Below are 19,526 nucleotides of genomic sequence, written 5' to 3'. Positions count from 1 at the left end.
CTCTGTCATGATCTGTCGTTGGGCCGAGCGGGATGGCCGCTCAGCCGGAAGTTCACTGTTCGCGTGCTCGGCTAATGTTGAGTCTGCTGCTAGGCCGAGCGGGGTAGCCGCTCGGCTGAAGTCGGACTCCTGTTGATGTCGTTCCTCGCTGTCAGGCCGAATGAGGTAGCCGCTTGTCTTCTGCACATCAGTCTCCCTTGAGTGTCAGGTGTTTGGGTGTCGTGTCAAAGTTGACGACAGATCGGAGCCTTCTCCCCGATCGGGGAATGTTCCGCCGGATCAACCGATGTCATCCACTCCTTGGCCGTCTTGACTTTGACTTCCTTTGACCTCCACTGTGGCAGCAGGGTGACCCCCCTCATCACCGCATCACAAGTCTCCCCCTCAAGTCTAGTCGAAAGAGGCTATAAGTCCGACCGATTAGACAATTGTGTGAGCAGATTTCCTCCCGATTGGCCTTCGACCCTGTGTGGTCTCTGAGTGGGATAAGACCGATCCTCGTCGATCGACCTTTTGAAGCTTGTCACTCGGTCATAAGCATGCTCCCTCGATCCAACCAGCAGGACAAAGGTTTGTACTTGTAGAAAGTTTCCTTGGGCTGTCTCGGGCGAGCGCGGGCTAGGCTGACGTCAGCCAGATTTTTTGGGAATCGTGCAAATCCCCGCTCATTAAGCCTGAGCATGTTCCCAAGCCTTTATTAATTGCCGACCCGTGGTGGTGCGCCACGTGTCACGTCGCTGCCATCGCACGTCTGACGCGACAAGCGTGATGTGACGTTTGGCGGTTTGAATATCCGCCCACTCGATGGAGGCGCCTTGGACCTCTATTGGAGGCGCCTTGAACATCCGAGATAGAATTTCCAGAGGCTATATAAAGACTCCTTGAGCTAAGAATTAATCATCAATTGTTCAATCAACTCTATATTCATTCCGAGCAATAGTTCTGAGTTGTTAGAGTGTAAAAGGTTTCTCCGCCTTCAGTAAAAGAGACTTTTTCTAGTGTGCTTTTCTTCGCCCTGGATTAACAATCTTCTTGGTTGTAACCAGGTTAACTGTTGAGTCTCTATTTTATTTCTGCTTCTTTATTTTAGTTATTTTATTATTGCTATTGCATTTTTGAGTTGAAAGCACGAGGAGGGTATATTTTTTTTTTTCAGGCAATTCACCCCCCTCTTGTTGGCTCCGTTGAACCAATAAGTGGTATCAGAGCACGACAGCTTCAGAAGGACTAATCGCCGACTGAAGCACAAAGATCAGGACGATGGCCGGCGCGAACATTCATCCCCCGAAGTTCGAAGGAGACTTCGTTACTTGGAAGCGAAAAATGGAGATATTTTTTAAAACTGAATTTGCTATACTTTTAATAATGAAGTATGAATATGCAGCGTCAAAAGATAAAGAAGAGTGCAATTGGACGAAGAAGGAGCAGGTCGATTGCGTGGCCAACGGAAAGGCCGAATTTCACCTCCTCAGTGTTCTGCCGCCCCAGGAGGTAAGTCGGATCGGAAGTCACGACTCCGCCAAAGACCTCTGGGATAAATTCCTGGAGCTCCATGAATGCACCTCAGAAGCAAAGCTAGCAAAGCGCGACATCCTCCGGACCTAGCTTACGAACCTCCGAATGAACAATGGCGAGAGGGTAGCGCAACTCCAAGCAAGGATCAAAGAACTGATTACGCAACTCACCAATCTCGGAGAATCGGTAACAAACCGAGACTCGATCCAGTACGCGCTCAACGCCGTCCCGAGAACTCCCGAGTGGGCCTCCTTGGTAGATGTGTACTACATCTCTAAAGACTTCGAAGTAAGTACTTTAAAAAATTTATTTTCAACTTTTGAACTTCACGAATCTCGGATTGCAGAGCCCAATGAAGTGGAGAAAACAAGTCAGAACATTGCCTTAAAGGCAAGAACAAATGATTATGACTCCGAAGCCTCGATCGACCAATCGGAAGCGGCACTACTGGTAAAGCGTTTCAATAAGTTTTTTAATTCTAATAAATTTAGATCGCAGACAAAGAGGCATGAGCGAAAGAGAAGAACGGTTCGTTGCTATAACTGCAACGAAGAGGGACACATCAAAGATGACTGCCCAAACTTGAGGGAAAAGGAAAAAGTAAAGGAAAAGCGACAATCTTTCTCCAAACACAAGAACCTGAAAGTCACATGGTCAGACTCATCATCTGAATCAAAAGTTAAAGAATTCTCGGGATTAGCGCTAATGGCTAACCATCAGCTGGAAGGAGAGTCAAGCTTAGAAATGAGCATAGACGAAGGGGGAGGAACATCAGAAGAGGAAAGCTGCAGTGAAGGGGGAGCGTCACCAAGTCAGGTAAGGCAGGTGTGTAATCTTACCCCTACTCAGTCCTTTCGCTTTATTAAAGCCCTTTCTAAAGAGTTAGATGAATTAGAAAAGGAAAATGAACATTTGAAATTAGAAAATGTAAAATTGAAAGATGAAATTGAAAAAAAACGAAGACTATTGCATGTTTTAAAAAAATATGTTTTAAAAATCAAAACTTAAGATTTATGAAAAATTAAACTGGTATGTTAAACATCATCAAGGTCAAATTAGGAAAATTCCCAAGAATCATATACCTCCTAAGTTTCTGATTAATCTAGTAGGAAGAACCTCTATTGGGTTCCAAAAACCTTATTAGAATAAAATTCTTTTATTATTAAAAATTCCAGCAAGAAAATTAAACGTTAAAATTTCTTTATGAGACTTTGTTAAGGAAGTGGTTGTTGCTCTAATAACCAAGAAGGCCTAGTACCTCACCACAACCTGAAAGCTGAAATATTGAAATAAAATATTTAATTTCTGAAAAACATTAAAACTAGAATTAAATAATGATTTGAAAGTTTTTTTGCTTACAATTTTTTTTTTGGAAAATTCATTTTAATTTAGAATTTTTTTTTGAAAAATTCTAAAAAAAAAAATCAGTTTACCTAGAAATTTTTTGGAATATTCTAAAAATTCATATTCTCTTATTATTACCCCGTTTTTGCTGTGATCAAAGGGGGAGAGATAGGTACAAGTTTAGGGGGAGAGAGAGTTTAAACTCTGAGTTTAAACATTTTTGAAAAATTCTGTTTACCTCTTAATTAAATAGTTACAATTTTATTTATTGCAAATTTATGCTTAACATGTTACTTAATTACCTTTTGTCTATTTCTACCCTAACTTGAACTTGGGTTGATTCACATCAAAAAGGGGGAGATTGTTGGACCCCGTGGTTGTTTTGATGTGATCAACCAAGTTGGTTGGGTCCTGCTTTGTGTTTGATCCCTGTGTCTCAGTGTGCAGGAGCTTAGGAGCATAAGAAGTTGAGCGGAAGAAGCAGCTAGCGAGAAGGACGACACGGGAAGGGAGCCGACGGGCTCAATGCGTCCGAAGGACGAGAGAGATGCAGAAGAGTACACCGGTGGGCAAGAAGAACGTGTGTGGCGTTCGAGGGACGTTAAGCCGAGGAGGAAGGCTGCTCGAGGAGAAGGCCGGAAATTGAGTTCGGGTGAGCCCTATTTCGGTTGGCCGTAATCACCCAAAAGAATGGAGCTTCGGAAGGAAAAAGTGAACTGGAATTCAAGCTCAAGGCGCCTTCATCTAAGCTTGAAGGTGCCTTCATCTTGAAGGCGCCTTCAATGCTTGTTGGAGGCACCTCGGACCTGGCCAAAGTTGTCGTTGAGCTTTTCGGATAAAGTTTTATCCGCCCACTAGATGGAGGCGCCTTGGACTTCTATTGGAGGCGCCTTGAACATCCGAGATAGAATTTCCAAAGGCTATATAAAGCCCCCTGGAGTTAGGAATTAATCATCAATTGTTCAATCAACTCTGTATTCATTTCTAGCAATAGTTCTGAGCTGTTAGAGTATAAAAGGCTTCTCCGCCTTCAGTAAAGGAAACTTTTTCTAGTGAGTTTTTCTTCGCCCTGGATTAACAACCTTCTTGGTTGTAACCAGATTAACTGTTGAGTCTCTGTTTTATTTCTGTTTCTTTATTTCAGTAATTTTATTATTGCTATTGCATTTTTGAGTTGAAAGTACGAGGAGGGTATAGTTTTTTTTTCAGACAATTCACCCCCCTCTTGCCGGCCTCCGCTGAACCAACACTTTTTGCCTATGGTTATAGCCTCCTTATATAGGAGCTTAGACCTATGGAACTAAGTCCGAGTGGGTTTATGAGTGCTCGAAAATAGAGAAGTCAAGGGTTGCGTTTAACATAATTTTCTTAAAATAGATTCGTCCTCCTGTGACGATGCTTCAAGGTTACGTTAATAGTCTTATTTCCTAGAAGAAAACTGCAAAACCACAATCTCAATCCAATATTAGTTGTTTGTGTTGGTACAATTTGCACTAACGATCTAACTCATATTTTGATGAATGACAAATAAGTTAAGTTAGGTTATGATCTAACCACATGATTAAGTATGCAGTACGAAGTCCAGATAGGTCTTGGCAGGAAATCCAGCTAGGTCAACGGGTCGACCAGATAGCTGGTACGAAGTCCAGATAGGTCGACGGGCTAATCGAATATCTAGCGAGAGGCCCAGCTAGGTCAACGGGTTGACCGGATAGCTGGCATGAAGTCCAAACAGGTCGACGGACTGACTAGATGTTTGGCAAGTTAGTAAGTTAAGGTAAGTCACTAGAGGAAAGTGCTCTTGTGAGGACACGTCCCTGTAAAGGGGGCAGTAGGCGTCGGTCCAGGTTAGGTCCATGTCGGATCCCTAATCTGAGACCTTGACTAGTTCCTGGTCTTAGGAGGATAGAAACTAATTCATATTGCTCATTATTATTGTGTTAACATTTGTCTTGCATGTTATTATTTTGTTTATTGGACTAACGTAGTTTGCAGGACAAAGGAGCAAAATTATCTTCGGATGAATAGTATCCGAAGGCACCTTTACGCTTGATGAAAGGCGCGTTCGTACTGTTCATAGAAGGCACCTTCCATGGCTATGGAATGCGCCTTCCCCAGAGTAAAATTTGACCTATTCGACGATAAGCTTTAGCGAATTTTCGGGATAGATTTTGACTTATTAGAGGTGTCTTCTACGCCTATGGAAGGCGCCTTCTATAGCCTATATAAGACAAGATCGACTAAGCAACTTTCAACAACTTCCATACGAACTATTACGTGCCTATTTAAGGTTTCGACTGCTCCGAGCCCCTGCTACGACTCTGCTATGAAGCTGCTGCGCCTGATGACTGCTCTGAGGAGTTCCGATCAAGGCTGACAGACTAACATTTACACGAGTGCTCCCACTTTCAATCCCCAAAGTGTCGGTAAAATTTAACTTGTGTAATTAATTACTGCAAAAGGACAAATGCAAGGTGTTGCACTTGTTCGAACTTTCCTTTGTATTTCGATCCCCTCTTCTGGAGGTACCGGAAGAGGCTTATAGTGAATTACCCGTTGATAGGTCCGCGAGACCTGGGTTTTGGAGTAGGAGTCACCGAAGACTCCAAACCAAGTAAAACCTCCCATGTGTTCTCATTCTGCTTTAATTTTTGGCTATGTACTTAATTTTCAAAAAGTTTTTAAGACATGTGATTCACCCCCTCCCCTCTCACGTGCACCTCAATCTAACAAGTGATATCAGAGCGTGTTCTGCTCTGAATTGGTGCAACCATCAATCAAGCCGGGGAATCTTTTTTTTCGCATTATATTTGAATTGGTAAAACTTTACCTATTCAGATAATTTTTTTCGTTCAATTTTAAACTTGAAGTTGGTGCAACACCTCTCAAGTTCCTTTATATTTCTTTATCTCAAACTCTGCTAATCCAAGATCAAGTTTTGACACCTCTTTTAGTTTTCTATCTACAGTTGAGAAATGGCCTAAAACGAAGGATACAACACCGTCCATCCTCCCCTCTTCAACGATGACAACTTCTCGTACTGAAAGAAGCGGATGAAGGTATACCTGAAAACGGACTTCGACCAGTGATTCAGCATCACCAAAGGATACAAGGCACCAATGGACAGTGCCAAAATTCCAATGGACCCGGGAAATTGGAATCTAAAAATGAAGAAAAAAGCACAAATTAACTTCAAGACCCTCAACACAATCCAGTGTGGGCTAACAAAAGAAGAGTTGAACGACGTCAGCCCTCACGAAAACACCCTTCACAAAGCAAAAAATGTCTCAAAATGGATTCACGGACGATTTCATCAATTGTTCATCCATTATTTAAAAAGATTAGGTAAACAAGAAAAAAAATGAATAATCCATCCTCTTTGTAAAGTACTTGCTTTTCCTCACTCATCCATTCATCCGAGTAAATAGTTCATTAGAGGAATTTAAGCCTAGAATGGAGAGAGAGTCTTGAATTCATTATATTAATGATTTTTTAAAAGTTAATCCAATATAAATTAACTTTATTGTTGTAAAATCTTCTAAAATGGAACTATTCTTCTATTCATATTCAAGCCAATTAAATATAATAGTCACACCAATCAAATGGTGCGTCAATCTTTTTGATCGAGTTTCCGCTGGATGTCTAGTTAATTAGACGATGATCGTTTTACTATAATAAAATAAGAGGTCAATTTCTAGTGAATATATGTCTTTAGAAAATAAAAAATTTTTCCACCCTTTAGTTACTTGGTGATCGATTATAAGTTGATCCTATAATTTATCTCTCTTCAGATAATTTAGGGATGGACTGTGAGGGACACTTAGGATGAACATAATCATCTTTTTACTACAATCTTTGCTATCCTAGTTAAAGTTCTATATGAAATTTTTTATGATCTCTAATATGTCTAGGGGTGTAAATGAGCCAAGCCGCTCATGAGTTATTCGAAGCTCGATTCGATAAAAGCTCGTTTGAGCTCGTTTAATGAGGCTCGTTAAAATAAACAAACCAAGCTCAAGCTTCACAATATTCGGCTCGTTAGCTCGTGAACATGTTCGTTAAGATCATGAATAAATTTTAAATAAAAAATAATAATAGTTTTGATATTGAATTTATAGATTTTACACTCTACTTATGAAAAACATAGACAAATATATTAAATTTATTTATTAGAATAAAATTATAAATTTTAACAAGAATATTATAATTTTTTTAAAAAATATATAATTTAGTTTTTAATGAATATTTAAATTTATAATTTATATTTTTTAAGCTCGATAAAAGCTCGAATAAGCTCGTGAGCCATGAATATATTCGTTAAATAAAGCTCGAGCTCGGCTCGATTATAAACGAATTAAACTCAAACATCCAAGAGTTCGGCTCGGCTCGACTTGATTATACCCCTAAATATGTCATCTCAATGTCACATAAAAATATAAAAATATATCACCCTCTTCACCATAAAACTCTATATTATCAACTTTGATACATTATTAATTATTGGTCTCGTCTATATTATTAATTTTAAGATAAAATAGTAAATTTAAAATTTCACTATTCTTAAATTACAAATCTCAAACCTTATATCCATAATGATTAGAGTTTTTTTTTTCCTTTGACTTTATCATTTCACAAACCTATTTAAAAACCTCTTAGCGGAGATGTCAAGCATAGGAGAAGAAAACACAGCTCTTTAATTTTATTAAAAAACTAATATTTAATTCTTACGACACCTCTTAGAGCTCTATGTGGTTTTTTTATATCCAATATATCACCTCAAATATGTATCAAAAATATAAAACCTACCACTCTCCACAAAATCTCCTTATAACTTTTCAGTGAACCTATATTATCAACTTTTTATTCATTATTAATTATTTACCTCACCTATATTATTAATTTTGGGATAAAAAAATTTCACTACCACTAGTAAATTACAAACATCAAATTTTTTGTCACCATTTTCGTTTCTCTTTAAAAACCTCCTTAGAGCATACTAGCTTATATAAAACTAATTACTATCCTAAATTTTATATATTTTTTTTCAAAAAAATTATTTATATTATATTCAGTATTTCTTTAATTATAGAGAAGAAAACTCTCTATTCTAAAAATAAAATAATATTTATCTTCAATCTTTTTCCTTTTTTTTTCCAATCTATCCGATTAAACTTTCTTCTATGACAAATATAATAATACTAAAAATAGAACAAGAAAAAAATAATAAAAAAATAAAATAATTATCTAAATTTCATAACGTGTATGATTTACCTAGCTAAATTTTAATGATATTATAAACAAAATTATATGAATGCTTTTACACTAATTAATCCATGCAAGCCGTGCCGTCTCGCGTTCCCGACAGACAAGCCGACCGCCGTATCTATGCATGCACGTCGGCGCGTGTCTCAGATTCCGATCTCCACGATCTATTCCCATCCGCTTACTTGGTGAGTCACCACAGCTCCCACGTGGCGGAGTTTGGCGTTCCCCAAGTCATGCATGGACACGCGTCGGCCATGCGCACGTCGAACGCGAGGGAAATTTAACCGTCCGTGCGTGCGTGCAGGGTGGGCGACGAGACAACTAACAGCTCCTGCATGGTGGCAGCACAAGTGCCCAACCACAACCCCAAAGGCCTCGGTGGGCGACCGTCGTGGCTTGTGTGCCACCGCGTCCCTACATCACCACCATCATCATCGATCGATCCACCTGCACGCCCTGCTCTTATATATGCACACACGAGCTCAGGTGACCATGAACGTACCGCATAGAAGTAGATAGAGAGAGGCTATATGAGGCACACACCGCATGGTACGACCGCCGTTGAAAGGTAGAGAACATTTGGCCGTGCCACGCTGTGTGCGTCTGATGCAGTCTCTCCCTCTCATCATTCACCAGCTACCTGAAATCAGCCTTAATTATATATGATCTTGAGGAATTCTTCTTCAATTCTTCCACATATCCAACTTCACTTAACTATAGATATTTCTACTGGTACATCTTTAGCTATATAATTTATTTTTTTCTTCCATTTTCCTTCCATTTTGCACCTCATGTATATACTGAACTCTATAGATATATATGTTTTTATAAAGTAAAGTGCAGGATCTGTATATACAGAGGGAGATCGAGTTCTACATAATATTTGATATGGGGATTTATCAGGGCCTCCCGCATGTACGAGACAAGTCGAGTAAGAATTAACAAAGGGCCATGTCAATTCTGGATTCCACCAACTAAAGATACATCTATTATACCCCGATGCTCTGATGTCCTCCAGCCCAAAGCTCAAAACTATAGTAGGCCAGCCCTACCTCCCCTAAAAGATAATTAATGCACCACAAATGCATGTGAATGTGAAAAGTCAGAATAAAAGAGGATATTTTATCTTTAATTAATAAAATTATAGTAAATCTACCCGCTAGAAATGAATTGTAATACAGGTATATACAAACATGTAATTAATATATAAATATGATATTACTAAAATAATATTTGATATGGGGATTTATCAGGGCCTCCCGCATATACGAGACAAGTCGAGTAAGAGTTAACAAAGGACCATGTCAATTCTGGATTCCGCAAACTAAAGATACATCTATTATATCCTCTAGCCCAAAGCTCAAAACTATAGTAGGCCAGCCCTACCTCCCCTAAAAGATAATTAATGCATCATAAATACATGTGAATGTGAAAAGTCAGAATAAAAGAGGATATTTCATCTTTAATTAATAAAATTAATAAGTAATCAAATGAGATACTTCTTATTTTATTTGTAATTAATATCTCATCCAAACAGGGAGGAAGAAGATCCATCTACAGGTATCTTCGTCACAAAAGTAGGGAGAGGGTTCACCTCCATCTCTAAAGTCTCTATGATTTCAATTCCTCTTCTTACAATTGCTTCTGATTTAAACATCGGAGTGCAAATACCGAGTCACTTCCCGGCTTCTTTGTTTGCAAATATTTCTAATGATGCATTTGGTTGAAGGTTATTCTTGATAATCTTGGTTAGTCATCCAAAATTATCAACAAAAATCCTGTTTAATTTAGGTAATCGATGATTCTCGAGTAATGTTCCATGCCCAACACGTCAGCAAAACGAGCATGCAATCCGGAATCGAAAAACCTCATAAAACTAAGATTTTGCTTGATTCCGAGGTTAACAAAAAAAATTTATCCAAAATAGCCTCAAATAGAAGAAAAATATGATAAAAAAAATAAAAATATAAAGAAAATATATAAAAAATTAAATTTAAAAATTAAAAAAAATAAAAAAATGTAAAAAAACATTAATTTTTTTTTAAAAAAGTAAAAAAATTAAAATAAGAAAAAATTGAGAAAAATAAAAAAAATAGAAAAAATGTAAAAAAAATTAAAAAGCATAAAAATAATTAAAAATTTAAAATATATATATATATAATAGAATTTTTTTAAAAAAAAAATTAAAAAAAATAAAAAATAATGGGAAAAAAATTAAAAATTAAAAATTAAAAATTAAAAATTAAAAATTAAAAAAGAAAATAAATAAAAAAATTAAAAAAAAACATTAAAAAAAATGAAAAAGAAAAAGAAAATAAACGTAGAGTTTAAAATATATATGATTGCTTTTATAACTAAGGGTAATATAGTAAAATATTATATTAGGTTATTCATTAAAACCTTCAAACAAATAAGTTTTCATTGTATTACCTAAGTTGAACCAAATAATATTTGGTGATGTTTTATTTCACATAACATTAGTTATGTGATTACTTGGTAATTACATAACTAAGATTACACTTGATAACTTGAACTAAACGCATTCTAAAAGTTATGATCCCTCCTTTTCTTGTCAATGGTGGTTAAAATTTGAATCAATTAATCAAGGAGTCAACTTTGAGGATCTTAAAACAAGATCAATATTCTAGAAAAAATGATTAATATATAATTAAGAAACAGACAAAGCAAATATATATAGCTAGAGATTTAGCAAAGAAGTATTATTAATTTATTATACTTGCCGGTTTTCCGAAATTAATTATATAATAATAATAATATGGGATACATTTATTAATTACTTGATGACATTAGATGCATTTATAATTAAGATGCTGCAACTTGTCTCTTCTTATGTACAAGTTATAAAATGGAAATTAAAATATTATTTCTACAAATTAAACACGATCCGTTGTAGTCTAGTTGGTTAGGATATTCGGCTCTCACCCGAAAGACCCGGGTTCAAGTCCCGGCAACGGAATTATTTGTTATTTTTTTTGCTCCTTTGAAGAACATTGGACCCTTCTTCTCAGCAGTCAATCCCTGAAACTATGATCGTCCGGACAGGCACGAAATATCAATTCCTTAGCTTCAGGGACAGCATTAATTAATTGCCTCTGCAAAACCTTCGTATGCTTGAAGCAAACTCTAATCTGAGCAAGCAAGCATCCACTCTTTACTCCAAAGCAACAACGACTCGCATCATATTTATATCGATCCACTCTCCATTTTCATTGTTCTTCATCCAACAATGTCCATGGCCACCTCCATCACCGCCAACCTCGCCCTTTTCCTGATCTGCATCAACCTCATAAATATTATGAGCTCCGCCCTTCCCCCCGACTTCTCCATCCTCGGCTATTCCGACGAAGACTTGACCTCCCCTGACAAGCTCATCCACCTCTTCGAGCTGTGGATGTCCAAGCACAGCAAATCGTACTCCTCTCCGGAGGAGAAGCTGATGAGGCTCGACCTCTTCGAGGACAACCTGAAGCACATCGACGAGACTAACAGGAAGCAAAGAAGCTACTGGCTCGGGCTCAATGCGTTTGCCGACATGAGCCAGGATGAGTTCAAGGCGAAGTATCTCGGACTGAATCAAATCGATGTGCCGAGAAGCAGAGGTTCAAGCTCTGTCTTTCGGTACGAGAACGCCGGCGACTTGCCCAAGTCCGTCGACTGGAGGAAGAAAGGTGCAGTGACCCGTGTTAAGGACCAAGGCCAATGCGGTAAGAGCTAGGCATTAATTTAATTTGATTGTTGTTCTGGAATGCAAGCAATCGCCATTGTTAATTAATTTAATTTGCAGGAAGCTGCTGGGCTTTCTCCACTGTGGCTGCTGTGGAAGGCATAAACCAGATAGTCACTGGGAACTTAACTTCTCTCTCTGAACAAGAATTGATCGACTGTAGCAGTGAAAACAATGGATGCAATGGAGGACTCATGGACTATGCCTTCTCCTACATCGCGTCGACCAAGGGACTGCACGCCGAAGAGGACTACCCTTACCTGATGGAAGAAGGCACTTGTGAGCAAAAGAGGGCTGATCTGGAGGTGGTCACCATCAGTGGCTACGAGGATGTGCCGGAGAACAGCGAAGAGAGCCTGATGAAGGCGCTGGCGCACCAACCTGTGAGCGTCGCCATTGAAGCTTCGGGCAGAGACTTCCAGTTCTACAGTGGGGTGAGATCGACCTTCGACTCTGATTCCTTTGAATTAAGCATTATTAGTATTTTCAATCAAGATATCTTCATGATTTTTTTTGTATTTACAACCATTAATATATATGATCTGGATGAATTTGCAGGGAGTGTATGATGGGCACTGTGGGAGTGAGCTCGATCATGGGGTGGCGGCGGTAGGGTATGGGTCGTCGAAGGGGCAAGACTACATCGTCGTGAAGAACTCGTGGGGTTCGCGGTGGGGAGAAAAGGGTTACATAAGAATGAAGAGGAACACCGGAAGAATTGAAGGCCTGTGTGGGATCAATAGAATGGCTTCTTATCCAACAAAAGATCAATGAGAGATTGATCGACAACTTCATTTATCAATCAGTTACCGTCTATTTGTGATGATAATCCGGAGGATTAATCTTGTTTACTGATTTAGAAATAAACATCTGTCGAAGCAATTTGTTTTATCAGTATGCTTGTTGTTTGTAGATCGAGCAGATTGCATTATATATATGCCTATGTGGTAAAGAGCCGTTGTGAATTATCAGAGCTAAAACTACAAGCCTAGCAGTTAGATGAAGGAAATGGCTATTGGAGTAATAAAGTTTAAAAGGTAAAAATTAAAAGGGCACCCCACATTTAATAAATTCGTTGAATAAGTGTTTCTTTTTGTAAAAATCGGATATCCTATCAAGTATTTTTTATTTTTAGTATTGTTGTAGAAGCTATGATAAAATGTTACAACATTAATAGATAGAGTAGATAATGTAGTATATAGTAGTTACAAAATAATTGTTATAATATTATACCTTACTTTTAACATTATTGTAGCAACTATTTTTATAATTGTTACAAGTATTGTAGTAATTACTTTGATTTTAATCAATTTGAAGTGATTTTAATAAAGTTTAAATAATTTTGATTACAATTACAATAGTTTTGATTAAGTTGATAAATAATATTTTGATATACTATTATTTAGGATTTTAAATTTAAGATTCAAAGATTTAGGATTTAGAGTTTAATATTTAGGGTTCAATTACAATAGTGCTATAACTGTTTTAAAGTGATTTTGATAAATTTAGAATGATTTTGATCATGTAGAAAATAATCAAATCATTCCTTTTTGGAGAGAATCAAATCATAGGTGAAAAGGATATAATCAATTAGATTGACTTGATTTGAGAATAATTTATTTTTGGTAGAATGATTTTTTCTTTCTCTAATTATTCTTTTCACTCAATATAAACAAACATGTTGCTCTCTATAAACAAACATGTGTGAGTCTTCTTCTCAGAAGGTATTCACGATGTCTACTAATTCTTCCACTGTCGTTGTCTCTTCTTTTTCTGCAATGGGCTCAATCAGTAAACATAGTTATTTGAGGTAGAGGGAAGTTGGACTATCTTACGGGTGACTCTTCTTAGCCCCATCAAGCGATGCATCACACCAGATTTGGCTAGTCGAGAATCCAATCTGCTTGCCTAGCTAATTAATTCCATGGAACCCAACATTAGTCATCGTTATCTCTAATTCAAGACGGCTAAGGAGGTGTGGGGCGCGACTCAGAAGATATATTATGATCTCGACAATACTTCTTAGATTTTTGAGCTATGATCAAAGCTAAAAGATTTAAAACAAAGTTCAAATTTTGTGGCATAGTACTTCTCTAATCTTCAAGATCATTGGCAAGAACTTGATCTACTCTTTAAAGAAGATTTAGCATGCACTAACTATAGTGTCAAAATTTGCTATAATATTGAAAAGGAACGTGTGCTTGATTTTTTTTTTGTCAGTCTTAATAGTAATTTGGATGAGGTACATGGTCATATTGTTGCACATAACTCATTCCATCTCCTGAAGAAGAACTCGTGAAAGTCCAATGGGAAGAAGCTCATTGTAAGGTCATGCTTACTGATGAGGCTATTGCATCATAATCCATTACAACAGACATTTCAGTTTTGGTTTCCACAAAAAATTTCACACCCAAGCAGATTCAAACTAAACATCTTTAGTGTGAACACTTCAACTGGCCAGACCACTCCAAGGATAAATGCTAGGAAATATATGAGAAACTAGCAAATTGGCAACCATGGAAAAAGAATGAAGGTCGTGAATTTCAAATTCAATCAAGCCAATAAAAACCTACTATCTCCAGTGTTCCTACTCCCTTCATTGAAGAATGGATTGAACAATATTATAAAATTTTCAACCAAATGGCCCTCAACGCATCTTCCAACTCTAATATTGGCTCCTTCTATTAGGGTTGATCGTGCGAATCTCTGTGTGTGTAAAATATATTTTTGGAAAACACAGGACAGAAGTGAAATAAATTTCTAAATTATTATAATACACATCACATGCAACCATACAAACACACATGTGCTATATTATATTTGAGAGTGTTTTAAGACAATCGCCTTAGATATTATATTATTAATTAGATAAATAAAACTCCTTATTTAAGTGTACATTGTATATATATATGTATATGATATTGATCTTAAACTCGATTAATGAAGTCTACAAATACAATGCATAGTGATCCCGTCCGGAAGCTGAGTCAGATGAAGGCGGGCCTCGATGTACTAGAGGTTGACGGAAAGTCGCTGCGACGTTCGATCCACCTGGTACTCTCAAGAAGGGCTCACACGGGCGGATGGCGAAGGGTGATGACTAGGATGATGACGCTAGGGCTCTGCGCACACTCAGACCAGCCCACGAGTCGTTAGAGACTAGAAATCAGGGAAAAAGTCCCCGAGTCAGGCCCTCCGACGCTTAAGTCAGGTACATTTTTCCCAGAAGTACAGAGAAAGGACGAAAAGTAAAGACGAGTAAGAAATGATGAGTGAGCGTACCTGCATAAGGGATAAAAGGGATAAACCATCCCTTTTTATACTGCAACGGATGTTACTGGGGTCTGGCGGGTATGAGGGAATGTCAACTGTTAAGCTTTGTCTGGCGGTAAATGACACGTGACACCTCCTTATAGGCCGGCGGCAAAACCAAAGGGGTAATGAGCCCCGGCTGTTAGTATATTCCCTGACACACTGATTATTATCTGACAGGTAGTTACGATTCCCTTGCTTGCTTGTCCTGTAGTGCCTGACATCTTCCGCTCATGAATGCTACGCTGGACCTTTACACTTGCTAACCTCGTTCTGATATCTTGATAACCCCGATCTGACGTCGCCTCTAGCCCTGTGCTTTGAACCTTGTCTTATGCATCTCCTATTGCCCACCCTGATCGGTCTTGTCTCTTATTGGCATTACATGTCGCGCCCTGTATACCTTAGTTCGGTTCTGTTTATTCCTAATTCTAGGTTGTACGTCTGACTTTGTTTGTCCCGACTTGTATGCCTGCCTCCAACTTTGCTTATCTCGGACCATGAGGATATAAATCCTGACCTGTATCCTTGGCTAGCACATCCCGACTGTACGTTTTATCGATCTATGTATCCTGAGCCATAAGGCTATAAATTCTGACCTGTGTGCATCGGTCTGCTTCCACTAATCTTGAATTCCGACCTGTGCTCTTCGATCCCTTTATCCCATGCCGTGAGGATATAAGTCCAAACTTGTAAGTTAGGTCTGTAAACCGACCCGCTTCTGCCCTTCATAATTCCTGGTTTGTACATCCCAACCTGTACGCCAAGTTTGTATCCCGACCTGCTTCTGTCGTCAGTTATCCATGGTTTGTACGTCCTGACCTGTACGCCAGGTCTGTATTCCGACCTGCTTTTGTCATCAATTATCCATGGCTTGTACGCCCCGACCTGTACGCCAAGTCTGTATTCCGACCTGCTTCTGTCGTCAGTTATCCATGGCTTGTACGTCCCGACCTGTACGCCAGGTCTGTATTCCGACCTGCTTCTGTCGTCAGTTATCCATGGCTTGTATATCCCGACCTGTACGCTAGGTCTGTATCCCGACCCGCTTTTGTCCTCTATTATCCATAGCTTGTACGTTTCAACCTGTACGCCAGGTTTGTATCCTGACCCGTTTCTGTCTGTTGTTATCCTTGATTTGTACTTCCCGACCTGTAAGTCAGGTCTATATTCTGACCCGCTTCTGTCTGTTGTTATCCCTGATTTGTATTTCTCGACCTGTAAGCCAGGTCTGTATTCTGACCCGCTTTTGTCTACTGTTGTCTTATACGTTCCGACCTGTACGCCACGTCTGTATTCCGACCTGCTTCTGTCTGCTGTTATCCTTGATTTATATGTTTTGACCTGTACGCCAGGTCTGTATTCTGACCTGCTTCTATCTGCTGTTATCCCTGGTTCATACGCTCCGACCTATACGCCAGGTCTGTGAGCCCAGTTCTCCGCTATACCTGGCCTGTGAGCCCAACTCTTAATTGCTATCTAGGCTGGATCTAGTCCAACTTGCAATCCTCTCCTTTGACTGCCCCATCAGCTGAGACTTTGACCATGACGACACAAGCTTGACCTCTGACCTCCACAAGGGCTGGACTTCTGACCTCTACATAAGCTTGACTTCTGACCTCTACGGGATCTGGACTTCTGACCTCCACGTAAGCTTGACTCCTGACCATCCTGTGGTCTTGACTCCTAACCACATCATCTTACTGACCCCACGACCATGCACCGTATCACATAGCATGAGAGAAATTGTGATCGCATCACAATTGGTGGGTATCTTTCCATGTATAATTATGTACGTATTAAAATATTCTCTAGTCAATTAATTGATGAGATTGGATATCATCAATTCTATAAGATTAGCATATGTTATGCTCCTTGGTTTATCCAATAGTTAGTCTTCACTGGCTGAAAATATTAGGATGTTGAGAGTTGACATATGATGCTAGTTAAGGGTAACTAGTGTAGGATCTAAAAGATGCTAGAGAAAGGGGGGTTTAAATAGCATTCGTCGTTTTTCTAAAATCATGAGAATAAGCAGCGAAAAATAAACTAAAAATCAAGTGCTAACACATGTATTTTTTTTACTTGGTTCGAAGCCTTCGACAACTCTTACTCTAAGGCTCGTACTCGGTGAGTGCTTTCATTGGGCAATCATTATAAGATCGAAGAAATTACAAAGTTTAAGTACAATGCGAGTATGTAAAAGTATATCAACAACAATAAGAAGTAGAAGCTTGATCGTAGGTTGTCGAAGTAGCCTTTCAGCATCGTTAGAGTCCTCTCGGAGCACCGTGCAAGAACAAAAGTTGTAGCGAATGATGTTTTGAAGCCTCTGGTCGGAAGACTTTCTATAGGCCATTTTCGAGTGCTCGGACCACCCCTAGGCACCTGGAATGTTGACGACATGGTTGCACCTCAGCGAAACTTTATCTTTGAAAATTTATCCTTCTCCAGGCTCCTGGACCCATCCAAGCACCCAAACTGTGATGTATCCTGGCCAATTACCATTCACTATCTAAGCTTCGTTGGTCACCCTGTTCATCCCCACACTACAATAAATATGACTTTTCGCAGCGCATCATCAATGGCACGCTATTAAAGTGCACCGTTAATAATAGTTTTTATAGCGCACCTAAATATGTGTGCTGCGGATGGTATAATATTTATACAAATGACGGCGTGCAGAAAAAGTACGCTGTCAATAAACTTTTTTACGACATACAAAATGCGTTGTTAAAACTTAATCTTAACGGTATACGGAGCGTGATGTTAATACTTATTATACATATATAAATGACGCTGTGTAAAAAAACACACTACCAATAAATATTATAAAATTTTAACAGCGTATAATGTTCGCCGTTAATAGTCTTCAAACTCTTCTAATATTTTCGTCGAAACATCTGTTGGACAAAACAATCTGTTGTCGGAGATTTACGGGGTATTAGCTGAATTTAAATACACCAAATTAAATTCACTTATCTGTTGAAATGACCTGAGCTGATAATCTCAGGCTGCCAGCAGGAGCTGGTTTCTACTAATTACTGAGTGCAGACTGAGCTCCGAGTCCAAGCAGCAAAGTCCGAGCGGACTTAAGGGCCGAGTAGGGAAGCAATAGATTCGTCGACCAAGAAGAGTGCAGAGCGGCCTACCGGGCAATTAGGCCTAGCGGGTGAGCGACCAGCCCCGCGTTCGAGTCGCACAACAGGGAGATTGACCGAGTAGTAAGGTCGAGCAAATTTAACCGGACAGAGAAGCCGACCGAGTGAGAGTTTGGTTGGGCGAGCAGATAGGCCGAGCGATAGGCTGATCGGATGAAGCAGACAAGGCGACTGAATGAGCGGTCAGAGAAGTCGAGTGGGCGAGTTGAGCTAGCAGTTGATCGAATTGACCGATTGAGTGTGCAGCCGACCGGACTACCGAGTTATCTACTGAGCGAATTTTGCCGAGCAGAACGACTGGACGGGGGATGAGACCAAGCGGGCGTTGCAACCGGGTGCCAACGTTTCACTTGTTCGTTTTGATTCTGCATTAATTTTACTTTAATGCATCCGTTACACAAGCAGCAAAAAAGATTGGTTGTTCTACTTGGACAAATTTTACCCTGACTGGCATTAGGCATGCGCAGGTCGTGCCCACACACAAGTCAACATGGTTCAGTGCAATCTGAGTCCTAGATTTGTACCCCTTGCACATTCACGCGTGAGAGAGAACCTCTCCCCATGCATTTGTTCACATCATCAAAACATGTGAATCAATATAAACCAACCTATTTGTCTTGAAACTCCCAATGTGAGACTAATGTCTCATTTATAATGGAGCTCTATGTCTCTTCCACCTCTTCTCCATTCATAAATCCCCAACAATTCCCTACATAAATGGAGATAGAGTATGTGATAGTATTTAGCCGTTGAGTTCAGTATAGGACAGGTAGATTTTACCCTTTGAATCTTCCCTTATGAAGATCTATTTATTTACTGGTTGATAGTAGATACGATATTCTATTCTGATGTTTGTGTAATGTAATATTATTTGTTTTCATATTGCATTACCCAGTAATGAGAACTAATTAGTTATTAAAAAAAAACCTCAGATTAATTAAAAAATAGTCCATCAAAGACTAACATAATGGACGTAAAGCTACGCTTGTCAAAAAAGGCACTGAAGACCATTGAGAAGAATGGTCTGGATGCTGTTGCTAAGAAGGCTGGAATTGACCACCCAAAAGAATGAACCTGAACTACCCAATGGCCATGCCTTTACTCCTTTTTATCGCTTAGTAAAATCGTCGAGGTGATTTTGGCTCTGTTGCCAATTCTTAGTTTATTGTTTGTTGTCATTTCTA

The 19,526-nt window shown here is 38.9% G+C and overlaps 1 protein-coding gene and 1 non-coding gene across 2 annotated transcripts; both read left to right on the top strand.

Annotated features, from left to right (window-relative positions):
• Nucleotides 1-11,028: 11,028 nt before the first annotated feature.
• Nucleotides 11,029-11,101, top strand: TRNAE-CUC. The gene has a single exon. It is a non-coding gene; the product is annotated as a tRNA-Glu (tRNA).
• A 258-nt stretch (nt 11,102-11,359) lies between these two features.
• On the top strand, nt 11,360-12,781 carry LOC122033387 (cysteine protease XCP1-like). The gene is made up of 3 exons (XM_042592389.1): nt 11,360-11,849; nt 11,930-12,303; nt 12,428-12,781. Exons 1-3 carry the CDS (start codon nt 11,372-11,374, stop codon nt 12,641-12,643), a joined length of 1,068 nt encoding a protein of 355 aa, XP_042448323.1. The 5' UTR covers nt 11,360-11,371; the 3' UTR covers nt 12,644-12,781.
• Nucleotides 12,782-19,526: the final 6,745 nt, after the last annotated feature.

The sequence above is a fragment of the Zingiber officinale genome, chromosome 11B (genome assembly GCF_018446385.1).
Source record: "Zingiber officinale cultivar Zhangliang chromosome 11B, Zo_v1.1, whole genome shotgun sequence".
In the NCBI taxonomy this organism is placed as follows: domain Eukaryota; kingdom Viridiplantae; phylum Streptophyta; class Magnoliopsida; order Zingiberales; family Zingiberaceae; genus Zingiber; species Zingiber officinale.
The sequence above is the reverse complement of the archived record's forward strand: the minus strand, read 5'-3'. Positions and strand labels throughout refer to the sequence as shown.

Excerpts from the sequence above, each read along its gene's own strand:
- LOC122033387 (XM_042592389.1), top strand. The coding sequence starts at position 11,372 with ATGTCCATGGCCACCTCCATCACCGCCAACCTCGCCCTTTTCCTGATC. Across the intron at positions 11,850-11,929 it reads TAAGGACCAAGGCCAATGCG|GAAGCTGCTGGGCTTTCTCC; the intron begins GTAAGAGCTAGG and ends TTTAATTTGCAG. Across the intron at positions 12,304-12,427 it reads ACTTCCAGTTCTACAGTGGG|GGAGTGTATGATGGGCACTG; the intron begins GTGAGATCGACC and ends ATGAATTTGCAG.